General features: G+C 43.1%; 1 protein-coding gene across 1 annotated transcript in view; it reads right to left on the bottom strand.

Moving 5' to 3' along the window:
• Positions 1-5973, bottom strand: part of ETNPPL (ethanolamine-phosphate phospho-lyase) — a 36498-nt gene extending 30525 nt beyond the window's left edge. Inside the window, exon 1 of the mRNA XM_040418380.1 lies at positions 5822-5973. Coding sequence (XP_040274314.1) covers positions 5822-5877 — 56 coding nt within the window. The 5' untranslated portion in view covers positions 5878-5973. The remainder of the gene's footprint in view (positions 1-5821) is intronic.
• Between the last annotated feature and the right edge of the window lie 18624 nt (positions 5974-24597).

Below are 24597 nucleotides of genomic sequence, written 5' to 3'. Positions count from 1 at the left end.
TGCACCTTACGGTGCTGGCATCACGAACCAGGGGCCCAGCCACCAAAGCACCTTAACCACCAATTACCATCAAGGGCACCTCAACCAACATCTGGCTGGTGTTCCCTGCAACAGAGAGTGCCCCGGAGGATTTAGTGCTGTCTTCCCATCCACTGCACTGCCGGCCCAGGGAGGCATCTGCTAACCGTCAGTACAAACAACTACCACCCCTATCAGCCCACCGTAGCCTCACGTGTCTCCCATGTGGTTTGGTACGTCACATCCTTTTGCTGCTTCCATCTCACCACTATGTCATAGGTACACTGTGTGGCCTTCTCATGCTGTTCCCACCCTCCTCACTTCATGACTGGTCCACTATTTTGGCTTTCGGCCTGGCTGACATCATCATTTATTTGACCTTTATTTGATCCTGTCTGTGAAGCAGCTGTAAGGCCTGTATGGTCCCATCAGAACTGGCTTATGATTTTTCTCAGGTACATGGTGTATGCATAAAATGGTGCTATCCATGTGCTATCACATGGTGCCCTAAAGTTTCTAGTGGAGAATTTCATTGTAACGCATATAAAATTGGAAGTACATTATGATCCTGTAGTAGTATATAGCATCATATCACAGATCCATACAACACGGATGCATATTAGCCACAGCCTTATAGACAGCCGACTAGTTTTACCCTGATAGGCTATAATGCTTTGGTATAATGAGTATAATAAATGTGAATTAATAGGTTTCATGTACCCCAAAATGATACCAATGAAAACGACATTGTGTCCTACAAAAAATAAGCCCAAACAAGGCTACCTAGAAGGGAAAATAGAAAAGTTTTGTCTCTTGGAATGTGGCAACATTAAAAACTACTTTTTGCATGAGACATGACAATAATGTGTAAAAGTAGTAAGCCATAAAAAACTATACATACAGTGTATTTCGTAATCTGTAGTTGTACAAATCATTAGAATAAAAAAAATGTAGAAACAGTTATAAATGTCTGAATGCGGCAACGCAAAAAAATACAAAAAATTCCTGTGGGCTTTCACATTAAAATAGGCTTGTCGGAATTTGTAGTGGGGGTTACCTTCAAATAAAATCTATCCTGTTTAGCATCAATATAAGTGCCAAAAGCCAAGCTATCAGCTTAACTAATGGAGCTGAAGCATGAAGTAGTCACAGTACATGAAGCTTCTGCTCTTGTGTGGCTTTTACACACTTTTAGGATATGACCACATGGTCAGGTTTAATGATGCAATTGTGGAAGCCAAAATGAGGAGTGGATCAGAAAAAGAGAGAAAGTATAAAGGACGGATGCAGCGTCTGTTTTTTAAATTCACTCCTGGTTTTCCTAAACAGCATGCAGAAACCCGAGCGTCTGGCCGTACCCTTAGCTGTTTATCCTGATGTGTGGAAAACCAGTTCAGACCGGCTGCAGTGTACGAAATAACTACAGTCAGCTGTCACTGAAGATAATGAGTAGACAAACAGTCTTTAAGGGCGCTGCCACAGGGTAGGGTTTCCTCATGCAGTTTTGGAAGGCAATGGAGGAGAGAAAGTATAAATGGCAGATACGACTTCTCTTCTTAGTTATTCACTCCTGATTTTGGCTTCCAAAACTGCATCAGAAAACTTGACCGAGTGACAGCAACCTAAAATAACAGGACATTTGCCAGGCGCTAGTTCAGAAAAGTTTTAACTCAAGCCTTCTCTCTCATCCTGGCAGGACAGACGTGTTCTATTCCATAAACAACTAATCATGAAGAAATGCAAATCAATGAAACACTTTCAAGTTCATCCCCGTTTCCATGTATGTTGTATATTACATGTTGTTTTAGTTTTCTTATGTTCTGGACACTGGCCTTTCAAGAGCTGGGAAATGTGCATGTGCATCATATGGAAGACAGGTAGCGGCCTCCAACCTAAGGGTCCATTCACACGTCCGCAATTTCGTTCCGCATTTTGCGGAACGGAATTGCGGACCCATTCATTTCTATGGGGCAGAACGATGTGCTGCCCGGATCCGCACTTCCGGGTCCGTTCCCGAAAAAAATAGAACATGTCCTATTCTTGTCTGCAATTGCGGACAAGAATAGGCATTTTCTATTAAGTGCCGGCGATGTGCGGTCCGCAAAATGCGGAACACACATCGCCGATGTCCGTGTTTTGCGGATCTACGAATCCGTGGATCCGCAAAACACACACGGACGTGTGAATGGACCCTTATACACAGGAGTATGGTGGCTGTTCCTGCTATAGAAAGGCACAGGAGCTAGCGGGGACCAGGCTGCCAGGATAGGATAGGAGAGTGCAGTATGGGCACAGAGCACCGCCCTGACAGGGGAACATAATGTATCTGTTTTTTTAAAGCTAAATGTCAGACACCCCTAGCGGAAGTGTGAACAACACAGACATATATATATATACTGTATAGTGAGACAACGCCTTTAAGTCTTCTTCATGGTTATGGCATCTACTTAATTGGTAGTCACTCATCAAGTATGTCACCCGCCTAGGACTGTTCAATATGCTTTATAATGTACACATGTACGCGGAGCAAACTTAGACTGGGACATATGGAATATCCTTGAGTAACTACCGTAATATAGTATTCTCTTACATTCGTCATGTGAGACTACAAGCTACTGCTCTGTAAAATGAAGTGAGTGCATGTTGCTACGGCTGAAAATGCAAAAGTAAAATCAAACCGACTTCCGGTGAGCACCATCGCCTCCTTCTCGCAAACTTACCAAGCACCAATCATTGGATAGCAGATGTGCTTGGTATTGCTATGAGATACTGATGACCTGAGGATAGGTCATGAGTTTTAAAGACTTGGACGGCCCCTTTAAGGTTTCCAGGACTTTAGATATTATAGAAATAGGTCCAGCAGATCCTCCTGGAATTGCTTTGGCTTTTCCACGAGTTATAAAATGATTTACTAAGCAACAAGTATGTTTACTGGCTGGGAGAGTTTGAATCACGAAGCGCAACGGAAATGATTACGATCTGTGGGTCTCGGCTTAGATAAAAAACAGTTGTCTGGCGTTAAACAGAGAACAGACTGTATATAGCCAGAGGAGCTCTGCTTACTGGAGGCGACAGCAGGGCACTGATGTTTTCACTTCACTATCTTCTACTTATTTCATTTTTTTCTAGTGAAATGTGGGATTTTCAATCTTAATCAACCAAGTGAGCTGAGCTGATGTTTGTGCTTATGCCCACAATTCCTCCTGGCAATTGTGCCCACAAAGCAGATGCATAGAGAAGACCACTATAGGAAAGCTTGTAATCTCCCATCACCGTGGAGTCTCGAAGACAAGAGAGCACAACCTTTTCTTATTGGGGGCCACATTGTCAGACTCAACCAGTCCCAAGGGCCGAAAATAAAACGTAAAGAAGTCTTACCAAGTGAATTATTTATGGCATATTGAACATTTATGTCATAAATGTTTGGATACATTTCCAGGACTGGCTATGAGCTGAGCGCTGCGATTTTTAAAAAAATTATTTTTTTATTTTTTTATTTAACTCACCTCATCCACTTCGCGCAGCCCAGCTTCTCTTCTGTCTTCTTCTTTGATGCCCAGTCACATGATCCATCACGCTAGTGATAGATCATGTGACGGACCATGTGATGAGCGCAGTGACGTCACCACAGGTCCTTTTCCTCCTGAGCATCAAAGAAGAAGACAGAAGAGATGCCGGCTGCGTGAACAAGTGGATGAGGTGAGTTAAATTATTTTTAATTTTTCTTTAACCCTTCCATCCCTATTTTACTAAGCATTCTGTGCTAAGAATGCTATAATTTCCCCTTATAACCATGTTATAAGGGAAAATAATAATGAACGGGTCCCCATCCCGATCGTCTCCTAGCAACCATGCATGAAAATCGCACCGCATCTGCACTTGCTTGCAGATGCTTGCGATTTTCACGCACCCCATTCACTTCTATGGGGCCTGTGTTGCGTGAAAAACGCAAAATATAGCGCATGCTGCGATTTTCACGCAACGCACAAGTGATGCGTGAAAATCACCGCTCATGTGCACAGCCCCATAGAAATTAATAGGTCTGGATTCAGTGCGGGTGCAATGCGTTCACCTCACGCATTGCACCCGCGCGGAAAACTTGCCCGTGTGAAAGAGGCCTAACTCAGGTTTAAATGCCTAGCTCTAATAAACTAGCAAATAAAAATAAATGACAGTTACCATTTAAACTTTTACAATATGTGTAATGCATTTAAAGTTTCGTTAGTTCAGCTTCTTCTTTTCTTAAACATTAGGATATACTGCATGTGTTTCTACCCAGAAATGTGAGGCCTCCTTCCTTTTATAATGACCACAGTGATCTGTCGTGTTTGTTCTTGTAGGAAATTCCTCGCTTTTGGTTCCTCTGCTGCTGCTTGCTACTTTCCCCACTTTTCCCTGTTCCTGACATATGTAAATGTTTAACTCTTATGTAGCAGTTATATCAGGCTGATATGACAAGTACAGATGTATGCCAGGATCTGTTTTATTTCCCCCGGATTGCCAGATTCTAGGATTCATTTTGGGTACACTGGCATTCAATGACTGCGCTCATCATATGGCGCTCATCACATGGCCCATCACCATAGTGATGGACCATGTGACGGACCATGTGATGAGCGCAGTGACGTTACCAAAGGTACTTTTCCTCCCAGGTCCTTAAAGAAGAAGAAAGAACATAAGCCGGGCTGCGTGAACAAGTGGATGAGGTGAGTTTAATTATTTTGTTTTATTTTTTAACCCCTCCATCCCTAATTTACTTAGCATTCTGTATTAAGAATGCTATTATTTTCCCTTATAACCATGTTATAAGGGAAAATAATAAAATCTACACAATACCTAACCCTAACCCAAACCCGAACTTCTGTGAAGAAGTCCGGGTTCGGGTCTGGGTACCAAACATGCTGATTATTCTCATGTGCGTGCAAAACGCATTAAAATGCTTTGCACTCACGTGGAAAAATCGCACATTTTCCCGCAACGCACTCGCATCCTATCCGGCCCTCACACGCGACGCCCGTGTGAAAGAGGCCTTAGGGTACTTTCACACTTGCGGCAGAGGATTCCGACAAGCAGTCTGATCCGTCTGACAAATGCATTGAATTGCCGGATTAGTCTCTCCGGTGTCATCCGGAAAAACGGATCCGGCATTAATTTTTTTTCACATTTTTTGTGGTCTGAGCATGCGCAGACCGCAATGCTGGATCAGTTTTGCCGAACACTCGGGCCGGATCATGCATTTCAATGGGAAAAAATGCCGGATCCGGCATTCCGGCAAGTGTTCCGGAATTTTGGACGGAGATAAAACCGCAGCATGCTGTGGTATTTTCTCTGTCCTGAAAAGGCAAAAAGACTGAACTGAAGACATCCTGATGCATCCTGAACGGATTGCTCTCCATTCAGAATGCATTAGGATAAAACTGATCAGTTCTTTTCCGGCATTGAGCCCTTTTGACGGAACTCAATGCCGGAAAAGAATAACACTAGTGTGAAAGTACCCTTAGGCTCTTCATGATGCTCGCCATCCTAACGCAGTCACCATCAAAGGTAAAGAAGGGAACACTGACATTATTGCCTGGGTTTGTTACAACCTGAAGATCGGTTGTGCATTAACTCATATTACATGTCCTAGCACCTAGTAACATATTGTATAATGCCAAAAAAAACTCAACTTCTCAGGGTGAAGACGTTGTCCGCATTGTGAAATCTTCACAGCAAAACAATGTAGCTGAAGCTGCAGATATTATAGCAATGCCCCCTAAGTGTACTGTTAATATTCCATATGCTTGATAGCAGCTGTGCTTACCCTATGTACTTTTTCCTCATTTCAATGGTTTTCTCCTTGGAGTATGGCTCACACATCTCTGCTCCAGTCAGTCTTCTCTTGGCTCAGAACTTCAGGTCTGCTGGGCTCAGGACAGTTGTATGACCGCAGACTGTGAGGTAAGAGCTGCTCGCTCACTCTATTTATAAGCTTGCTGAGCTTTCTGAGGGCACAGCCTCCTCCACTCCCTCTAACGCCCCAGCCTGACATTAACTCCTCTCCTCCAATGATGAGGGGCTAGAAAATGGTTAACTTTCCAAATGTTTGCTCTACTTAACGTAATGCATACATGCTACTATGTAGATAATGTACTTACTGTATACATTCATTTGTATGGGGTAAGACTAATTATAGTTATCTGACAGACTTTGAAACATTATTGTTTTCTTCTTTCTGTTTTATACTCTAGAGACTACACTTCACCCTGATATTGACTGCTTTTTTCCAGTCTTCCTGATATGTACTTGTCTGTGCATTCTGTCATGTTTTTATGGGTTTTTAGTTCATAGTATTTGGGTTGGCTTTAACCTGCCCCGGAGGTTTTTATCCTTTCTACATTTTCGTTTTCCACTCTTTGCCTTTCCAGGGCCATAACTTTTTTATTATTCCATTCACATAGCTGTAGAGGGCTTGTTTTTTGCGAGACAAGTTGCACTTTCTAATTCCACCATTTAATATTGCATATGGCGTAGTGGAGAGGTGAAAAGAAATTCCAAATGAAAAGAAACCCAATATGGGTTATATTTTTGTATCTATATGGTAAAACTGACCTGTTACTTTAATTCTCTAGGTCAGTACGATTATGGTTATAGCACATATATAAAGTTTTTCTTGCATTTTAATACTGAAAAAATATTAAAACCTTGAATTTTTTTTTATTTTTTTTACCTTCGTCACCATATTCTGACCCCTATAACTTTTTTGTAGTTATGTGTATGGGGCTGTGTGAAGGCTCATTTTTTGCAAGACAATCTGTACTTTTGATACCACATTGGAATGTGTTTGACTTTTTGATCAATTTTTATTACATTTTTTGTGGGAGGTGAAGCAACCAAAATACAGCGAATTGGCCATTTTGACATTTTTTTTCCATTTCGTTTGCCATATCGGATAAATTTTGTAATATTTTAATAGTATGGGCGTTTTCACATGCCACGATGCCCATGATGTTTATTTCTTATTGTTTATATGCTTTTATTTTCATTTTGGAGCCATCTAATGTTCCTTAACCACTTCCCGCCACGCTAACGCCGAAAGGCGTCATTTCTGCGGCGCTCCCAGGTCACACTAACGCCAATAGGCGTCATCTCGCGTGAGCCGAGATTTCCTGTGAACGCGCGCACACAGGCGCGCGCGTTCACAGGAACGGAAGGTAAGAGAGTTGATCTCCAGCCTGCCAGCGGCGATCGTTCGCTGGCAGGCTGGAGATGTGTTTTTTTTAACCCCTAACAGGTATATTAGACGCTGTTTTGATAACAGCGTCTAATATACCTGCTACCTGGTCCTCTGGTGGTCCCATTTGTTTGGATCGACCACCAGAGGACACAGGTAGCTCAGTAAAGTAGCACCAAGCACCACTACACTACACTACACCCCCCCCCCGTCACTTATTAACCCCTTATTAGCCCCTGATCACCCCATATAGACTCCCTGATTACCCCCCTGTCATTGATTACCCCCCTGTCATTGATTACCCCCCTGTAAAGCTCCATTCAGACGTCCGCATGATTTTTACGGATCCACTGATAGATGGATCGGATCCGCAAAACGCATCCGGACGTCTGAATGAAGCCTTACAGGGGCGTGATCAATGACTGTGGTGATCACCCCATATAGACTCCCTGATCACCCCCCTGTCATTGATTACACCCCTGTCATTGATCACCCCCCTGTAAAGCTCCATTCAGACGTCCGCATGATTTTTACGGATGCACTGATAGATGGATCCGATCCGCAAAACGCATCCGGACGTCTGAATGAAGCCTTACAGGGGCATGATCAATGACTGTGGTGATCACCCCATATAGACTCCCTGATCACCCCCCTGTAAAGCTCCATTCAGATGTCCGCATGATTTTTACGGATGCACTGATAGATGGATCGGATCCGCAAAACGCATCCGGACGTCTGAATGAAGCCTTACAGGGGCATGATCAATGACTGTGGTGATTACCCCCCTGTAAAGCTCCATTCAGATGTCCGCATGATTTTTACGGATGCACTGATAGATGGATCGGATCCGCAAAACGCATCCGGACGTCTGAATGAAGCCTTACAGGGGCGTGATCAATGACTGTGGTGATCACCCCATATAGACTCCCTGATCACCCCCCTGTCATTGATTACCCCCCTGTCATTGATTACCCCCCTGTAAAGCTCCATTCAGACGTCCGCATGATTTTTACGGATCCACTGATAGATGGATCGGATCCGCAAAACGCATCCGGACGTCTGAATGAAGCCTTACAGGGGCATGATCAATGACTGTGGTGATCACACCATATAGACTCCCTGATCACCCCCCTGTCATTGATTACCCCCCTGTAAAGCTCCATTCAGATGTCCGCATGATTTTTACGGATGCACTGATAGATGGATCGGATCCGCAAAACGCATCCGGACGTCTGAATGAAGCCTTACAGGGGCGTGATCAATGACTGTGGTGATCACCCCATATAGACTCCCTGATCACCCCCCTGTCATTGATTACCCCCCTGTCATTGATTACCCCCCTGTAAGGCTCCATTCAGATGTCCGCATGATTTTTACGGATCCACTGATAGATGGATCGGATCCGCAAAACGCATCCGGACGTCTGAATGAAGCCTTACAGGGGCATGATCAATGACTGTGGTTATCACCCCATATAGACTCCCTGATCACCCCCCTGTCATTGATTACCCCCCTGTAAAGCTCCATTCAGATGTCCGCATGATTTTTACGGATGCACTGATAGATGGATCGGATCCGCAAAACGCATCCGGACGTCTGAATGAAGCCTTACAGGGGCGTGATCAATGACTGTGGTGATCACCCCATATAGACTCCCTGATCACCCCCCTGTCATTGATCACCCCCCCTGTCATTGATCACCCCCCTGTCATTGATCACCCCCCTGTCATTGATCACCACCCCTGTCATTGATCACCCCCCCTGTCATTGATCACCCCCCTGTCATTGATCACCCCCCCTGTCATTGATCACCCCCCTGTAAGGCTCCATTCAGACATTTTTTTGGCCCAAGTTAGCGGAATTATTATTATTTTTTTCTTACAAAGTCTCATATTCCACTAACTTGTGTCAAAAAATAAAATCTCACATGAACTCACCATACCCCTCACGGAAACCAAATGCGTAAATTTTTTTAGACATTTATATTCCAGACTTCTTCTCACGCTTTAGGGCCCCTAGAATGCCAGGGCAGTATAAATACCCCACATGTGACCCCATTTCGGAAAGAAGACACCCCCAGGTATTCCGTGAGGGGCATATTGAGTCCATGAAAGATTGAAATTTTTGTCCCAAGTTAGCGGAACGGGAGACTTTGTGAGAAAAAAATTAAAAATATCAATTTCCGCTAACTTGTGCCAAAAAAAAAAAATTTCTATGAACTCGCCATGCCCCTCATTAAATACCTTGGGGTGTCTTCTTTCCAAAATGGGGTCACATGTGGGGTATTTATACTGCCCTGGCATTCTAGGGGCCCCAAAGCGTGAGAAGAAGTCTGGTATCCAAATGTCTAAAAATGCCCTCCTAAAAGGAATTTGGGCACCTTTGCGCATCTAGGCTACAAAAAAGTGTCACACATCTGGTATCGCCGTACTCAGGAGAAGTTGGGGAATGTGTTTTGGGGTGTCATTTTACATATACCCATGCTGGGTGAGAGAAATATCTTGGTCAAATGCCAACTTTGTAAAAAAAATGGGAAAAGTTGTCTTTTGCCAAGATATTTCTCTCACCCAGCATGGGTATATGTAAAATGACACCCCAAAACACATTCCCCAACTTCTCCTGAATACGGCGATACCACATGTGTGACACTTTTTTGCAGCCTAGGTGGGCAAAGGGGCCCACATTCCAAAGAGCACCTTTAGGATTTCACAGGTCATTTACCTACTTACCACACATTAGGGCCCCTGGAAAATGCCAGGGCAGTATAACTACCCAACAAGTGACCCCATTTTGGAAAGAAGACACCCCAAGGTATTCCGTGAGGGGCATGGCGAGTTCCTAGAATTTTTTATTTTTTGTCACAAGTTAGTGGAAAATGATGATTTTTTTTTTTTTTTTTTTTTTCATACAAAGTCTCATATTCCACTAACTTGTGACAAAAAATAAAAACTTCCATGAACTCACTATGCCCATCAGCGAATACCTTGGGGTCTCTTCTTTCCAAAATGGGGTCACTTGTGGGGTAGTTATACTGCCCTGGCATTCTAGGGGCCCAAATGTGTGGTAAGGAGTTTGAAATCAAATTCTGTAAAAAATGACCTGTGAAATCCGAAAGGTGCTCTTTGGAATATGGGCCCCTTTGCCCACCTAGGCTGCAAAAACGTGTCACACATCTGGTATCCCCGTACTCGGGAGAAGGTGGGGAATGTGTTTTGGGGTGTCATTTTACATATACCCATGCTGGGTGAGAGAAATATCTTGGCAAAAGACAACTTTTCCCATTTTTTTTATACAAAGTTGGCATTTGACCAAGATATTTATCTCACCCAGCATGGGTATATGTAAAAAGACACCCCAAAACACATTCCTCAACTTCTCCTGAATACAGAGATACCAGATGTGTGACACGTTTTTGCAGCCTAGGTGGGCAAAGGGGCCCATATTCCAAAGAGCACCTTTCGGATTTCACTGGTCATTTTTTGCAGAATTTGATTTCAAACTCCTTACCACACATTCGGGCCCCTAGAATGCCAGGGCAGTATAACTACCCCACAAGTGACCCCATTTTGGAAAGAAGAGACCCCAAGGTATTCGCTGATGGGCATAGTGAGTTCATGGAAGTTTTTATTTTTTGTCACAAGTTAGTGGAATATGAGACTTTGTATGAAAAAAAAAAAAAAAAAAAAAATCATCATTTTCCACTAACTTGTGACAAAAAATAAAAAATTCTAGGAACTTGCCATGCCCCTCACGGAATACCTTGGGGTGTCTTCTTTCCAAAATGGGGTCACTTGTGGGGTAGTTATACTGCCCTGGCATTCTAGGGGCCCGAATGTGTGGTAAGGAGTTTGAAATCAAATTCTGTAACAAATGACCTGTGAAATCCGAAAGGTGCTCTTTGGAATATGGGCCCCTTTGCCCACCTAGGCTGCAAAAAAGTGTCACACATCTGGTATTGCCGTACTCAGGAGAAGGTGGGGAATGTGTTTTGGGGTGTCATTTTACATATACCCATGCTGGGTGAGAGAAATATCTTGGCAAAAGACAACTTTTCCCATTTTTTTATACAAAGTTGGCATTTGACCAAGATATTTATCCCACCCAGCATGGGTATATGTAAAAAGACACCCCAAAACACATTCCTCAACTTCTCCTGAATACAGAGATACCAGATGTGTGACACTTTTTTGCAGCCTAGGTGGGCAAAGGGGCCCATATTCCAAAGAGCACCTTTCGGATTTCACAGGTCATTTTTTACAGAATTTGATTTCAAACTCCTTACCACACATTTGGGCCCCTAGAATGCCAGGGCAGTATAACTACCCCACAAGTGACCCCATTTTGGAAAGAAGAGACCCCAAGGTATTTCGTGATGGGCATAGTGAGTTCATAGAAGTTTTTATTTTTTGTCACAAGTTAGTGGAATATGAGACTTTGTAAGAAAAAAAAAAAAAAAAAAAAAATCATTTTTCCGCTAACTTGTGACAAAAAATAAAAAGTTCTATGAACTCACTATGCCCATCAGCGAATACCTTAGGGTGTGTACTTTCCGAAATGGGGTCATTTGTGGGGTGTTTGTACTGTCTGGCCATTGTAGAACCTCAGGAAACATGACAGGTGCTCAGAAAGTCAGAGCTGCTTCAAAAAGCGGAAATTCACATTTTTGTACCATAGTTTGTAAACGCTATAACTTTTACCCAAACCATTTTTTTTTTACCCAAACATTTTTTTTTTATCAAAGACATGTAGAACTATAAATTTAGAGCAAAATTTCTATATGGATCTCGTTTTTTTTGCAAAATTTTACAACTGAAAGTGAAAAATGTCATTTTTTTGCAAAAAAATCGTTAAATTTCGATTAATAACAAAAAAAGTAAAAATGTCAGCAGCAATGAAATACCACCAAATGAAAGCTCTATTAGTGAGAAGAAAAGGAGGTAAAATTCATTTGGGTGGTAAGTTGCATGACCGAGCAATAAACGGTGAAAGTAGTGTAGTGCCGATTTGTAAAAAAGGGCCTGGTCTTTAGGGGGGTATAAACCTGTGGTCCTTAAGTGGTTAAACACTGCACGTGTATTGCGAATGCCAGGTAAAACTCCTGGAGTATGCTCAAAGTGGTCCATTTTGCGGTACGCAAATTGTGGATCCACAAAATACAGATAATGACCCTGTACATGCCACATTTTTCTACTCAAACTGGCTATTCTTTTCTTCAAAACAGACAAGAATAGGACATGTAGTATAATTTGCAGAATGCCCACATGGATTTTTTGTGAACCCATAGAAATGACCAAAACTATGTTCATGAGGCCTTAGTGTTACATATTTTGGGGTATATGAGTATCTGTTGGAGGTAGAGATACAGTGTGGGGCCCTGTATACAGTCAGGTCCATAAATATTGGGACATTGACACAATTGTAACATTTTTGGCTCTATACACCACCACATTGGATTTGAAGTGAAAGGAACAAGATGTGCTTTAACTGCAGACTGTCAGCTTTAATTTGAGGGTATTTTCATCCAAATCAGGAGAATGGTGTAAGAATTACAACAGTTTGCATATGTGCCTTCCAATTGTTAACGAACCAAAAGTAATGGGACAATTGGCTTCTCAGCTGTTCCATGGCCAGGTGTGTGTTATTCCCTCATTATCCCAATTACAATGAGCAGATAAAAGGTCCAGAGTTCATTTCAAGTGTGCTATTTGTATTTGGAATCTGTTGCTGTCAACTCTCAAGATGATATCCAAAGAGCTGTCACTATCAGTGAAGCAAGCCATCATTAGGCTGAAAAAAACACAACAAACCCATCAGAGAGATAGCAAAAACATTAGGTGTGGCCAAAACAACTGTTTGGAACATCCTTAAAAAGAAGGAACGCACCGGTGAGCTCAGCAACACCAAAAGACCCGGACGACCACGGAAAACAACTGTAGTGGATGACCGAAGAATTCTTTCCCTGGTGAAGAAAACACCCTTCACAACAGTTGGCCAGATCAAGAACACTCTCCAGGAGGTAGGTGTATGTGTGTCAAAGTCAACAATCAAGAGAAGACTTCACCAGAGTGAATACAGAGGGTTCACCACAAGATGTAAACCATTGGTGAGCCTCAAAAATAGGAAGGCTAGATTAGAGTTTGCCAAACGACATGTAAAAAAGCCTTCACAGTTCTGGAACAACATCCTATGGACAGATGAGACCAAGATCAACTTGTACCAGAGTGATGGGAAGAGAAGAGTATGGAGAAGGAAAGGAACTGCCCATGATCCTAAGCATACCACCTCATCAGTGAACCATAGTGTTATGGCGTGGGCATGTATGGCTGCCAATGGAACTGGTTCTCTTGTATTTATTGATGATGTGACTGCTGACAAAAGCAGCAGGATGAATTCTGAAGTGTTTCGGACAATATTATCTGCTCATATTCAGCTAAATGCTTCAGAACTCATTGGAGGGCGCTTCACAGTGCAGATGGACAATGACCCAAAGGATACTGCAAAAGCAACCAAAGAGTTTTTTTAAGGGAAAGAAGTGGAATGTTATGCATCGCCAAGTCAATCACCTGACCAGAATCCAATTGAGCATGCATTTCACTTGCTGAAGACAAAACTGAAGGGAAAATGCCCCAAGAACAAGCAGGAACTGAAGACAGTTGCAGTAGAGGCCTGGCAGAGCATCACCAGGGATGAAACCCAGCGTCTGGTGATATCTATGCGTTCCAGACTTCAGGCTGTAATTGACTGCAAAGGATTTGCAACCAAGTATTAAAAAGTGAAAGTTTGATTTATGATTATTATTCTGTCCCATTACTTTTGGTCCCTTAACAAGTGGGAGGCACATATGCAAACTGTTGTAATTCCTACACCGTTCACCTGATCTGGATGTAAATACCCTCACATTAAAGCTGACAGTCTGCAGTTAAAGCACATCTTGTTTGTTTCATTTCAAATCCATTGTGGTGGTGTATAGAGGCAAAAATGTTAGAATTGTGTCAATGTCCCAATATTTATGGACCTGACTGTATGTAAGGGTATTTGCAGAATGGCATTTTATAATATGTATGTATATTGCTGTAATTCCTTCAAACTGGCTGTTTACACTTTGCATGTAGACACACGTAGTCCCCTGTAGGTGGTGCTGGTACTACAGATGTATATATTGAACAGGGTGTAGGAAGTGCAAGGGAGTGGAGTTTAGCTCAGGAAGAGCAATGTCAGTCTAGACTAGAACACTGAAATATAGTCAGAGAAAGTTTAGTCTGCAGCCAAGGTAAGCTAAACCTAAGTCAGACACCTCAGCCAGACCGCAGAGTCAGACAAGGTAATAGGCCAACCAAAGCTAAGGCTGGACTCACTGAACCCTTCAGAAGCCAAGTAAGCTGACAATTAGCTACCCCTCTGAGTTGTGCGCAGGCAAAGGGTAGGCCCCAAGAGAGGAATAGCAGAAACCCAGAGTGTTGAGGAGTATAAGGAGAGACTGGTGGAGATGAGAGTGTTACCTCAGCCTATGGACTCCTTTAGCATCCAATGTGAGACAGGGGTTAGCATATGGTGTCTGTTCACAGTCTACAGTGAAGTACAAGCTGTATTTGGAACCACATTCCTCTAAGGACAATGTAATTTGTTTTTGGAAATTGTGATTAAGCCAGGAAGGCAAGATATATGTACCAGCCGTGTAGAACTATTGATGTATACACCACACTTGGAAGATAGACAGTCAGCCAGAAGTTACAGTACAATAGCTTGAGTGTGACCAGAGTCAATACCCCACAAAGAGTCTCTTACTAGGATTACAGATACAACTAACTTGTGATGTCACCAGTACAGGAAAAATACATGTCACCAGTACATACTGAATGGTAAAACACTGGGTAACACTGACATGGAAAAGGACCTAGGAATTTTAGTGAACAGCAAACTAAGCTGCAGAAACCAGTGTCAGGCAGCTGCTGCCAAGGCCAGTAAGATAATGGGTTGCATCAAAAGGGGCATAGATGCCCGTGATGAGAACACTTTACAAATCATTAGTCAGACCACACATGGAGTACTGTGTACAGTTCTGGGCTCCTATGAACAAGGCAGACATAGCAGAGCTGGAGAAGGTCCAGAGGAGGGCAACTAAAGTGATAACTGGGATGGGTGGACTACAGTACCCTGAAAGATTATCAAAATTAGGGTTATTCACTTTAGAAAAAAGACGGCTGAGGGGAGATCTAATAACTATGTATAAATATATCAGGGGTCAGTACAGAGATCTCTCCCATCATCTATTTATCCTGTTGTGGAAATTTTATTAGGATGTGTTTCTAATATATTGTGTATTGTCATCATGTCTCTCAGTGTCAGGGTAAACCATTGGAGTGGATATCTTCCTGTGTATGTCCTGTCACAGCTGCTGGGCGCAGAGGTCTCCGTCGGCGAATGGTCCATTTGCTAACCACTGGGCTGTGGGCCGGGGAAAACTGATGTGTTCAGCAGAGCAGTGTTTTGTTGGCTGATGTATGGACGCCAGCTAGGGCCCCCGCGCAAGACGCAGATTTATTGGCTTGGCGTGGATGCATTTGTTAAGAGTACAATATATGAAAGGAACGTGCGTTTGTTGTCTCTAGCGCGCCTGATCAGCCGCTGGAGATAATGACGTTGTCCTGTAAATAAACATGCATGAGGATCATAGTAACTTTATCTGGCATTGATCACTGAGCAAGGCTGGATAAAGTTCGCTCCAGTGGTTATAGGATACATGTGTTTGTGAGCTGGCTATGTTATACTAAATAATGGTGTCTTGTCTTCCTATGTCATCACTTCCTGTATGTCATCGCTTCCTGTATGTCATCACTTCCTGCATCCTTGTTACATGAAGTAAGTGGTCGGGTGATGGTCCGGCCCCTTTTCTATTGTTACACCTTTTGTGAGTAAACAATCAAAGTGTACAGACTGGGCGGGAGTGGGGCAGTTGCTCAGCAGAACTGAACATGAAAACACCTTTGTCTGATTGCGGTTGAGAGATTTGCCTGTCCTTACACAAAGTCTGATGAGAGCGGATTTCTACTATTAATATTTCTACAACAGATGGCGAGCTTGGAAGGATTCAACTGATTTTTTTCTCTGCACAGCAGGTAAAATGGGAGAGAAAAGTAAATTGTAGCTTTGTCTGCTGCGTCAAAGAAAATTTCTGCTTGTTAAAAGAAAGTTTTTCGCTCTATTTGTGTAAGGATAAGGTAAGGGCTTTTCCGTTGTGTAGTTTTTAGTGGATCTGAGTATGTGTGTGCTGAGCAGTACATTAGAGACAGCATTTAAAGAGTATTTTTATATTGTTAACCTGTAAATCACCCGCAGAGTAGAGGTTTGCTCTGGTTTCGGGGGTGGAGAACAGGGAATATAGAAACTGTTTTGTTTAGTTTGGTTTTCCTATTGCTGGATATTGTAGATACTATCTTGTCTTCCTTTGTGTGAAGGCCATGTGGTTTTGTCGGCCATTTTATTTTCCTTTGTGTATGTCAAGCCATGTAGTTTTGTCGGCCATATTTAATTTCCTTTGTGTGGTGTGAAGACCATGTGCTTTGGCAGACATCTTGGTGAGTTTGGTGCTGCAGGTTTTACCAAGGAATTCATTTAGTTTTGGTTTCTATGGAAAGCGATTTGGTTGTTTTTGCCTCAAATGTCAGTTTTGTCCAGAATAGTTATTTTGTCTTTCTGTAACCTTTCTATGTACAGTTTGATTTTGTTTTGGTAAGTTTTGTGCTGGATATCAGTTAAGTGTTCGGTTATGGTATAGCTCAGTGACCAGTCTGATACAGGAATCATTGTGTGAGCATTAGTGGCAGTTTAGCGGTGAAATTGTCCTATAGTTGATGATTCTGCTTAATGTTTGTATATCTGTGGCTGTTACACTGAATTGTAGACTTGTTTGGCATAATTAATACGGGTACTACAGTGTAGAAAGGAGGTGCTTGTAGTTCTGTGCCAAAAATATTGGGACAACTCCTAGAAATTGGTACCAGTGTTTTGTTTTCTTGTGCAATGGAAAGCATTTTTAAAAGAAGCTGCAAAGTTGAAGGACACGGCGGCCATTCTTCAAGCTATGCAGGGATCTACTGATCCATGGCTGCAGGCACAGAATTGTGTAGCAAACCTGATCGGTACCAAAAAATGGCGCAAAAGGAAAGGCAAGTATGCTCTGATTTTTGCTGCTGGGTGGATAGCGGATAAATATCAGGAGTCTTGTAGGCTGAAGCTGAGTTTGGAATTAGAAGTGGAAATTGTTAAATTGAGAACTCTTGTCCAGCAGGCAGCTGAAGCTAGCGCTAATTATGAATGTACTGTGAGGTGTAATACTGAGCTGCGCAAAGAGAATGAATGGTTATCTGAAAGCCTGACACACGCACAGGGTGCTGTAAGGGAATTGTCTGCTCTCTGCAGGAGGACAGAGGATGAACATTCTCGGTGCTTAGTGCAGCCGGAGTCATTGAGACAACCGTTAGAGAGTAATGTGTCTAGGATTAGAGGAAATGTATGGTCTGTAAGCATGGAGAAGTCTGAGGACTGTGGGTCACATAGTGGATCCGACTCAGGGATGGAGATGGACAATGTGTCTGACCCTGGAGTTGGAAGTGTTAACACAATGCCACAAGATTCCTCAAATGAGTCCGTGGTAAGTGGACTCAATACTCAGTAGTAGTGTGGGATCTTGTCATGCTAGGATGATTAATGTTGTGCACCAAGTCAAATCACCATGTGCCCAGACAAGGTATTGTGCAGGGAGACAAGCTATTCGTTGTTTTGCATGCAGGAAAATTGGGCACATTGCACAATATTGTGACGTTGCTAATGGTAACAGACACAGGTATGTTAAGTACCCCAGAACCACAACTAGAAAAAAAGTGGTTTATTCAGCAAGGTGGGGTAATGGTCCCAGACATGGTTCTTTGCAAAGGCAGAGAACCCAGGGACAGCCAAGGTCTTTGAAATTTTAAATCTCAATATGAACGGTTAAAATGTGAAAAGGTGAAGCTCAGAGAGGAAAGAGATCGGTTCCTGGAATTCAGTAGAGTTTCTAATTTTTGTGTGCCAGAGAAGGGTAAATTAAGGTCTTTATAAACCATTTTAACTCTAAGACCTAATTTAAATAGATTTTTCCCTTCCCCTAAAAAAAAACGGTTTTGGGACCTTGTAATGTTATATCCTGTTTCTTTGGTAAAATGAATCTGAAGCTGGTTTGGGGCTGGGCAAATTAACATTTCAATGACTGGGTGGGTAGAAATTCTCCTGCTCACGGTTTCAGGTGAACCCTCCAAGACATTGGGCCAGATTTATCATTACTCTGACAGCTCACTCCACTTTAACATATGGCTAAAGTCAGTTTTAGCCAAGTCAGATTTATGATCGGCTCTTTAAGACTGTAATAAATGTGGTTTGACGGTAGCAGTTTATCCGTCAGTAAGCAGCTTTACAAAAGTCCCACATCTTTACGAAAAAGTCGCACGTTTTTATGAAAAAGTCGCATGTTCTATTAAAAAGTCTCATAAGATAAGCATGGTCCTCACTGGAGTGAAATTGCAACTTTTTTGCGACTTTTTAAATAGTCCCAATAGTAAATCTTTCTAGAGATTCATTTACATAAGAAAACACGCCCACTTTCAGAAAACTGGCGAGCATAGTGCAGAGCAGAAAAAATTCGCAAATTTGTGCGCAGTTTTAGCGTTTGGGACTTTTTTGGGGACTTTTTCACTCCATTATTCTGACCTGAGCTAATGATAAATCTGGCCCATTGATTTGTTAATTCAGTCCTATACAGTTGTATGTTTTCCAAAGGTTTTTTTTTTTGTATGTGAGGTTTGGTTTTAAGTTAACATTTACTGAATCTCAATGTAAATAGCAAGACTTCCTGTAACTGAAGTTTTCTATGTTTTCTTTTACTAACCCATTTTTATTTTTTAGGTTTTTATTGATGTAATCAAGTTTTTTTTCAGTTTTTCCTTTTTACTAACCCATTTTTATTTTTAGTCTATTATTCAGTTTTTCCTTTTTCATATTTTGGCGCTTTTCTCTTTCTTTTTCTCTTTCTCTTTCTCTCCCTCTCTCCCTCTCTCTCTCTTTCCCTCTCTCTTTCCCTCTCTCTTCTCTGTAGATTTGGTTGGGAGTACTAGAGGTCTCGTGATATTGTGTGGGAACTACTGTCTGAATTCAAGGGTTGCTGCTGAGCAAGAGGTTTTTGATCAGTCACTGCAAAAAGGGCTTTGTGTGCTGTTCAGCTTGACTATATAGAATAATATAGGCAAAGGAAAGTGAGTTGATGAGCTTTTTTTAAGGAGACAAGGGTCACTGTCACTAGTGGAGTACCTCAGGGGTCAGTATTGGGCCCTATTCTCTTCAATATATTTATTAATGATCTTGTAGAAGGCTTGCATAGTAAAATATCAATTTTCGCAGATGACACTAAACTGTGTAAAATAATTAACACTGAAGAGGACAGTATACTACTACAGAGGGATTTGGATAGATTGCAGGCTTGGGCAGATAAGTGGCAGATGAGGTTTAACACTGACAAATGTAAAGTTATGCACATGGGAAGGAATAATGCAAGTCACCCGTACATACTAAATGGTAAAACACTCGGTAACACTGACATGGAAAAGGATCTAGGAATTTTAATAAACAGCAAACTAAGCTGCAAAAAACAGTGTCAGGCAGCTGCTGCCAAGGCCAATAAGATAATGGGTTGCATCAAAAGGGGCATAGATGCCCGTGATGAGAACATATTCCTACTACTTTACAAATCATTAGTCAGACCACACATGGAGTACTGTGTACAGTTCTGGGCTCCAGTGAACAAGGCAGACATAGCAGAGCTGCAGAGGGTCCAGAGGAGGGCAACTAAAGTAATAACTGGAATGGGGTAACTACAGTACCCTGAAAGATTATCAAAATTAGGGTTATTCACGTTAGAAAAAAGACGACTGAGGGGATCTAATTACTATGTATAAATATATCAGTGGTCAGTATAGAGATCTATCCCATCATCTATTTATCCCCAGGACTGTGACTGTGACGAGGGGACATCCTCTGCGTTTGGAGGAAAGAAGGTTTGTAGACAAACATAGAAAAGGATTCTTTACGGTAAGAGCAGTGAGACTATGGAACTCTCTGCCTGAGGAGGTGGTGATGGTGAGTACAATAAAGGAATTAAAGAGGGGCCTGGATATATTTCTGGAGCGTAATAATATTACAGGATATAGCTACTAGAGAGGGGTCGGTGATCCAGGGAGATATTCTGATTGCCTGATTGGAGTCGGGAAGGAATTTTTTATTCCCCTAAAGTGAGGAAAATTGGCTTCTACCTCACAGGGTTTTTTTTTGCCTTCCTCTGGATCAACTTGCAGGATGACAGGGGGAACTGGATGGACAAATGTCTTTTTTCGGCCTTATGTATGTACTATGTACTATATACTATGTACTATATATATCACCCGGGCATACCAATAGCTGTGTGAGTAACCCCTTTCCCCACAGGAGTACTGTGTGTTTCCTGTGCGCACATTCCACTCCAGGTCAATTGGAAACCCTATCCTGTGGTCTGGTCACTATTCAGAGCCAAAACCGAGGCTGGTATATCTCATTAGGACACTCAGAGGGCCGCCGTGTGTCGGCGAGAGCCCTTTTCCTCACACTGCTACTCCTTTTCCTGAGGTCTAACTAGGGTGAACAGAGTCCGTGTGTCAGTGCCAGAAATCCTAGGGCAATGAAGGGGAGTAGCAGCCGTCCAGGCGTGTGTCGCGGGACAGTCCAGGCATGTGTCGCGGGACACTGTAGGTGGATGCACCTACTTTTAGAAGGCTCGAGCATGGGTGTAGGTAAATCTAGGGACAGAAGGGTACCACTTCTGAGTATAGGATAGCCAAGCAGTACATGAAATCCATCTATGGAGGAGGAGTTGTTAAGCCCCTCAAAGATTGGCACCAATGGACTGTAGGTACAGCGTGAACCATCCCCAAAGAAGGGACCTTTGAGGTCTGGATTGGGAAAAAGTTTGTCCGTGAATTCCCCACTAGATTCCAAAGCCATGGTTCCCTCCAGAAAGCAGAACTGTGGCTGCACGAATCCATCGATCTCCAGCAACAGGGCATTCAAAAGTCCCAGACAGTGCGAACTAACACTGTCATGTACTCCCGTCCAGCTAAAGCTACAGAGTCCAAGAGAAGCGCTTTTCTCTTTCTCTTTCTCCCTCTCTATCTCTCTCTCATCCCTCCCTCATCCCTCCCTCATCTCTCTATCTAACTTTGAGACGATGCACCATGTTGAATCCAGCTTTTCTTCATCCTGGTGTTAAGGACGATGAGAAGGGGGTGAAAGTGGTGCAGAAAACAACAATCTTCAAACTTTTTACTAACCATTCTAACCTCTCAACTGTCAATCAATTTTCTAACCTAGTAGGGAATTACGTTGAGAACCATCACGACTGCCTTTTCTTTGACGGTACTTGGGTCAGATTTTTGCAAAGAAGGTAAAAATCAAGGCCGATCCATGGCCTGAATGTTTTGCTATAACCCTTATTCCATCAGGGATGCCCCCAGGCAGCCCCACGGGTTATCACCTGATGTCCACCACCGGGTTCGGGAGTCTCTCCCGGACCCAGACGCAATAACCAATGTTCATTCTAGTCAACCAGGTGATTGGTTTGTGCTAAAGAAACATCCGAGGACGGGACTAGAGCCGAGATATCTTGGGCCATTCCAGGTGCTGCTGATGACGCCAACCTCTCTGAAGTTAAAGGGACGAGGCAACTGGATCCACAACGGCCACTGCAAGAAGCTGCTCAACTTAGTCAAAGAATAAAGAGTATCACTTTTGTTTATTTGTTTAGTTTAATTTTTAGGGAGGGAAACGCACATCAAACTAGCCAGGGCCACAAGGAGACATTTTTGATAGCACTGATTTTCCATTTCTAGAGGGTAATATCAGCTATAGGTTTAATAATAGCTCTGGCTCCTGCTCCTCGCTTGTTAATCCTGTATGGGTGTCTGGGCAGCTAGGCGACCCATAGATGTGTTAAAGGTCATAATTTTATGGGATCCTCCAGTTGTGAGGAAGGTATAATGGTCAACCTTACTAATGAAACCCCCGATCTCTTTAATAACACCCATAGACCAGATTATATCTGCTGGAAAGAAGGGTGTGACGTTCAGACTCAGCGAGCGATCCCTCAGTCTATTCAGTTATTACTGGAAGCCCATGACCGTCAGAAGTTCTTGTGTGGAGTTGACGGGTCCATACTATTTCCTATGCGGGTTAGCCGCTTATAAGGTAATTCCCCCTAATGCCAGAGGTTCATGTGTCCTGGTGAAGCTTGTTCCTGTATCTTACGTTGCAGCCGATTGGGAGAAACTAAAGGTGTGGAAGGAGGTAAGAAGGGCAGGGAGAGCTGGAAGGGATTTGTTTTCTGGCTGGACGGGATGGGGAGTTGGACTTATGAAGCGATTGAACAATTTCTCGTCCATAGTGGATGAGATGTTCAGAGAAACATCAGTAGAGCGTCTAGAGGAGGATTTCTGTGAATTAGATGACGGTTATGCCTGGCTAGCAGACACCATTGACAAGGGTCAGGCCCATACTGACAGAAGCAGGGCAGAGGCGGAGCTATGACTAGTGAGGGTTGGAATCCTTTTTAAAGCTTCGGGAGGTCTTGGGGCTCACTGGTTTTCCATTGGATCCGGGCGAAAGGAAATAGGACATGTACTTATGTTTTTTTGTTTCCATTCCATCTATACGCCGGAGTGAGATGTTCCTGATGTCTAATCGACTGAGTTACCGAACCCCGAACAGACAAGATGCCCTGAAGACCAAACCATGGACCAGATGCAGAGGATTCCAAACCAGCCGGCGACCAGCGCGAAACACCACCTCCTGAGTCAGCTCCCGAAGAAAAGAATCTCCGAGTCAAGATTAGTTTTTGAGCTACGTGTCAATTATGGATGGATTCAGGACTTTTCGTAGACAAGATGTTTTTTTTTTTTTTTTTTTTCAAAGAAGAAGATCGAAATTCGTCCAGGGACACTGGGGAGCATATGACAAAGAGGAGGGACTGTTGTGGAAATTTTATTAGGATGTGTTTCTAATATATTGTGTATTGTCATCATGTCTCTCAGTGTCAGGGTAAACCATTGGAGTGGATATCTTCCTGTGTATGTCCTGTCACAGCTGCTGGGCGCAGAGGTCTCCGTCGGCGAATAGTCCATGTGCTAAGCACTGGGCTGTGGGCCGGGGGAGACTGATGTGTTCAGCAGAGCAGTGTTTTGTTGGCTGATGTATGGACGCCGTCTAGGGCCCCCGCGCAAGACGCGGATTTATTGGCTTGGCATGGATGCATTTGTTAAGAGAACAATATATGAAAGGATCAGCCGCTGGAGATAATGACGTTGTCCTGTAAATAAACATGCACGAGGATCATAGTAACTTTATCTGGCGTTGATCACTGAGCAAGGCTGGATAAAGTTAACTCCAGTGGTTATAGGATACATGTGTTTGTTAGCTGGCTATGTTATTCTAAATCAGGGATGCTCAACCTGCGGCCCTCCAGCTGTTGTAAAACTACAACTCCCACAATGCCCTTCTGCAGGCTGACAGCTGTAGGCTGTTCGGGCATGCTGGGAGTTGTAGTTTTGCAACCGCTGGAGGGCGGCAGGTTGAGCATGCCTGTTCTAAATGATGGTGTCTTGTCTTCCTATGTCATCACTTCCTGCATCCTTGTTACATGAAGTAAGTGGTCGGGTGATGGGCCGGCCCCTTTCCTATTGCTACACCTTTTGTGAGTAAACAATTAAAGTGTACAGACTGGGCGGGAGCGGGACAGTTGCTCAGCAGAACTGAACATGAAAACACCTTTGCGGTTGATAGATTTGCCTGTCCTTACACAAAGTCTGATGATAGCGGATTTCTACTATTAATATTTCTACAACAATCCCCAGGACTGTGACTGTGACGAGGGGACATCCTCTGCGTCTGGAGGAAAGAAGGTTTGTACACAAACATAGAAAATGATTCTTTACGGTAAGAGCAGTGAGACTATGGAACTCTCTGCCTGAGGAGGTGGTGATGGTGAGTTCACTAAAGAGTTCAAGAGGGGCCTGGATGTATTTCTGGAGTGTAATAATATTACAGGCTATAGCTACTAGCAGGGGCGTAGATAAAGGGTTATGGGCCCTTGTGCAAGAGTTCAGCTTGGGCCGCCCTTCTCTCAGTGCTTTGTGGCCAGGGGCAGGGAAGCACATTGCCTTCTTGCTGCCAGATGCAGAAATTGAAATGGCACCCCCGCCCCATGCCAAATACTTGACCTAACCTCTTCCCTCCAGTCAGAGGTCTAACTTGCACAA

This window comes from Bufo bufo, chromosome 2 (assembly GCF_905171765.1).
Source record: "Bufo bufo chromosome 2, aBufBuf1.1, whole genome shotgun sequence".
Lineage (NCBI taxonomy): Eukaryota > Metazoa > Chordata > Amphibia > Anura > Bufonidae > Bufo > Bufo bufo.
Note: the sequence above shows the minus strand (reverse complement) of the source record. Positions and strands in the feature narration are given on the sequence as shown.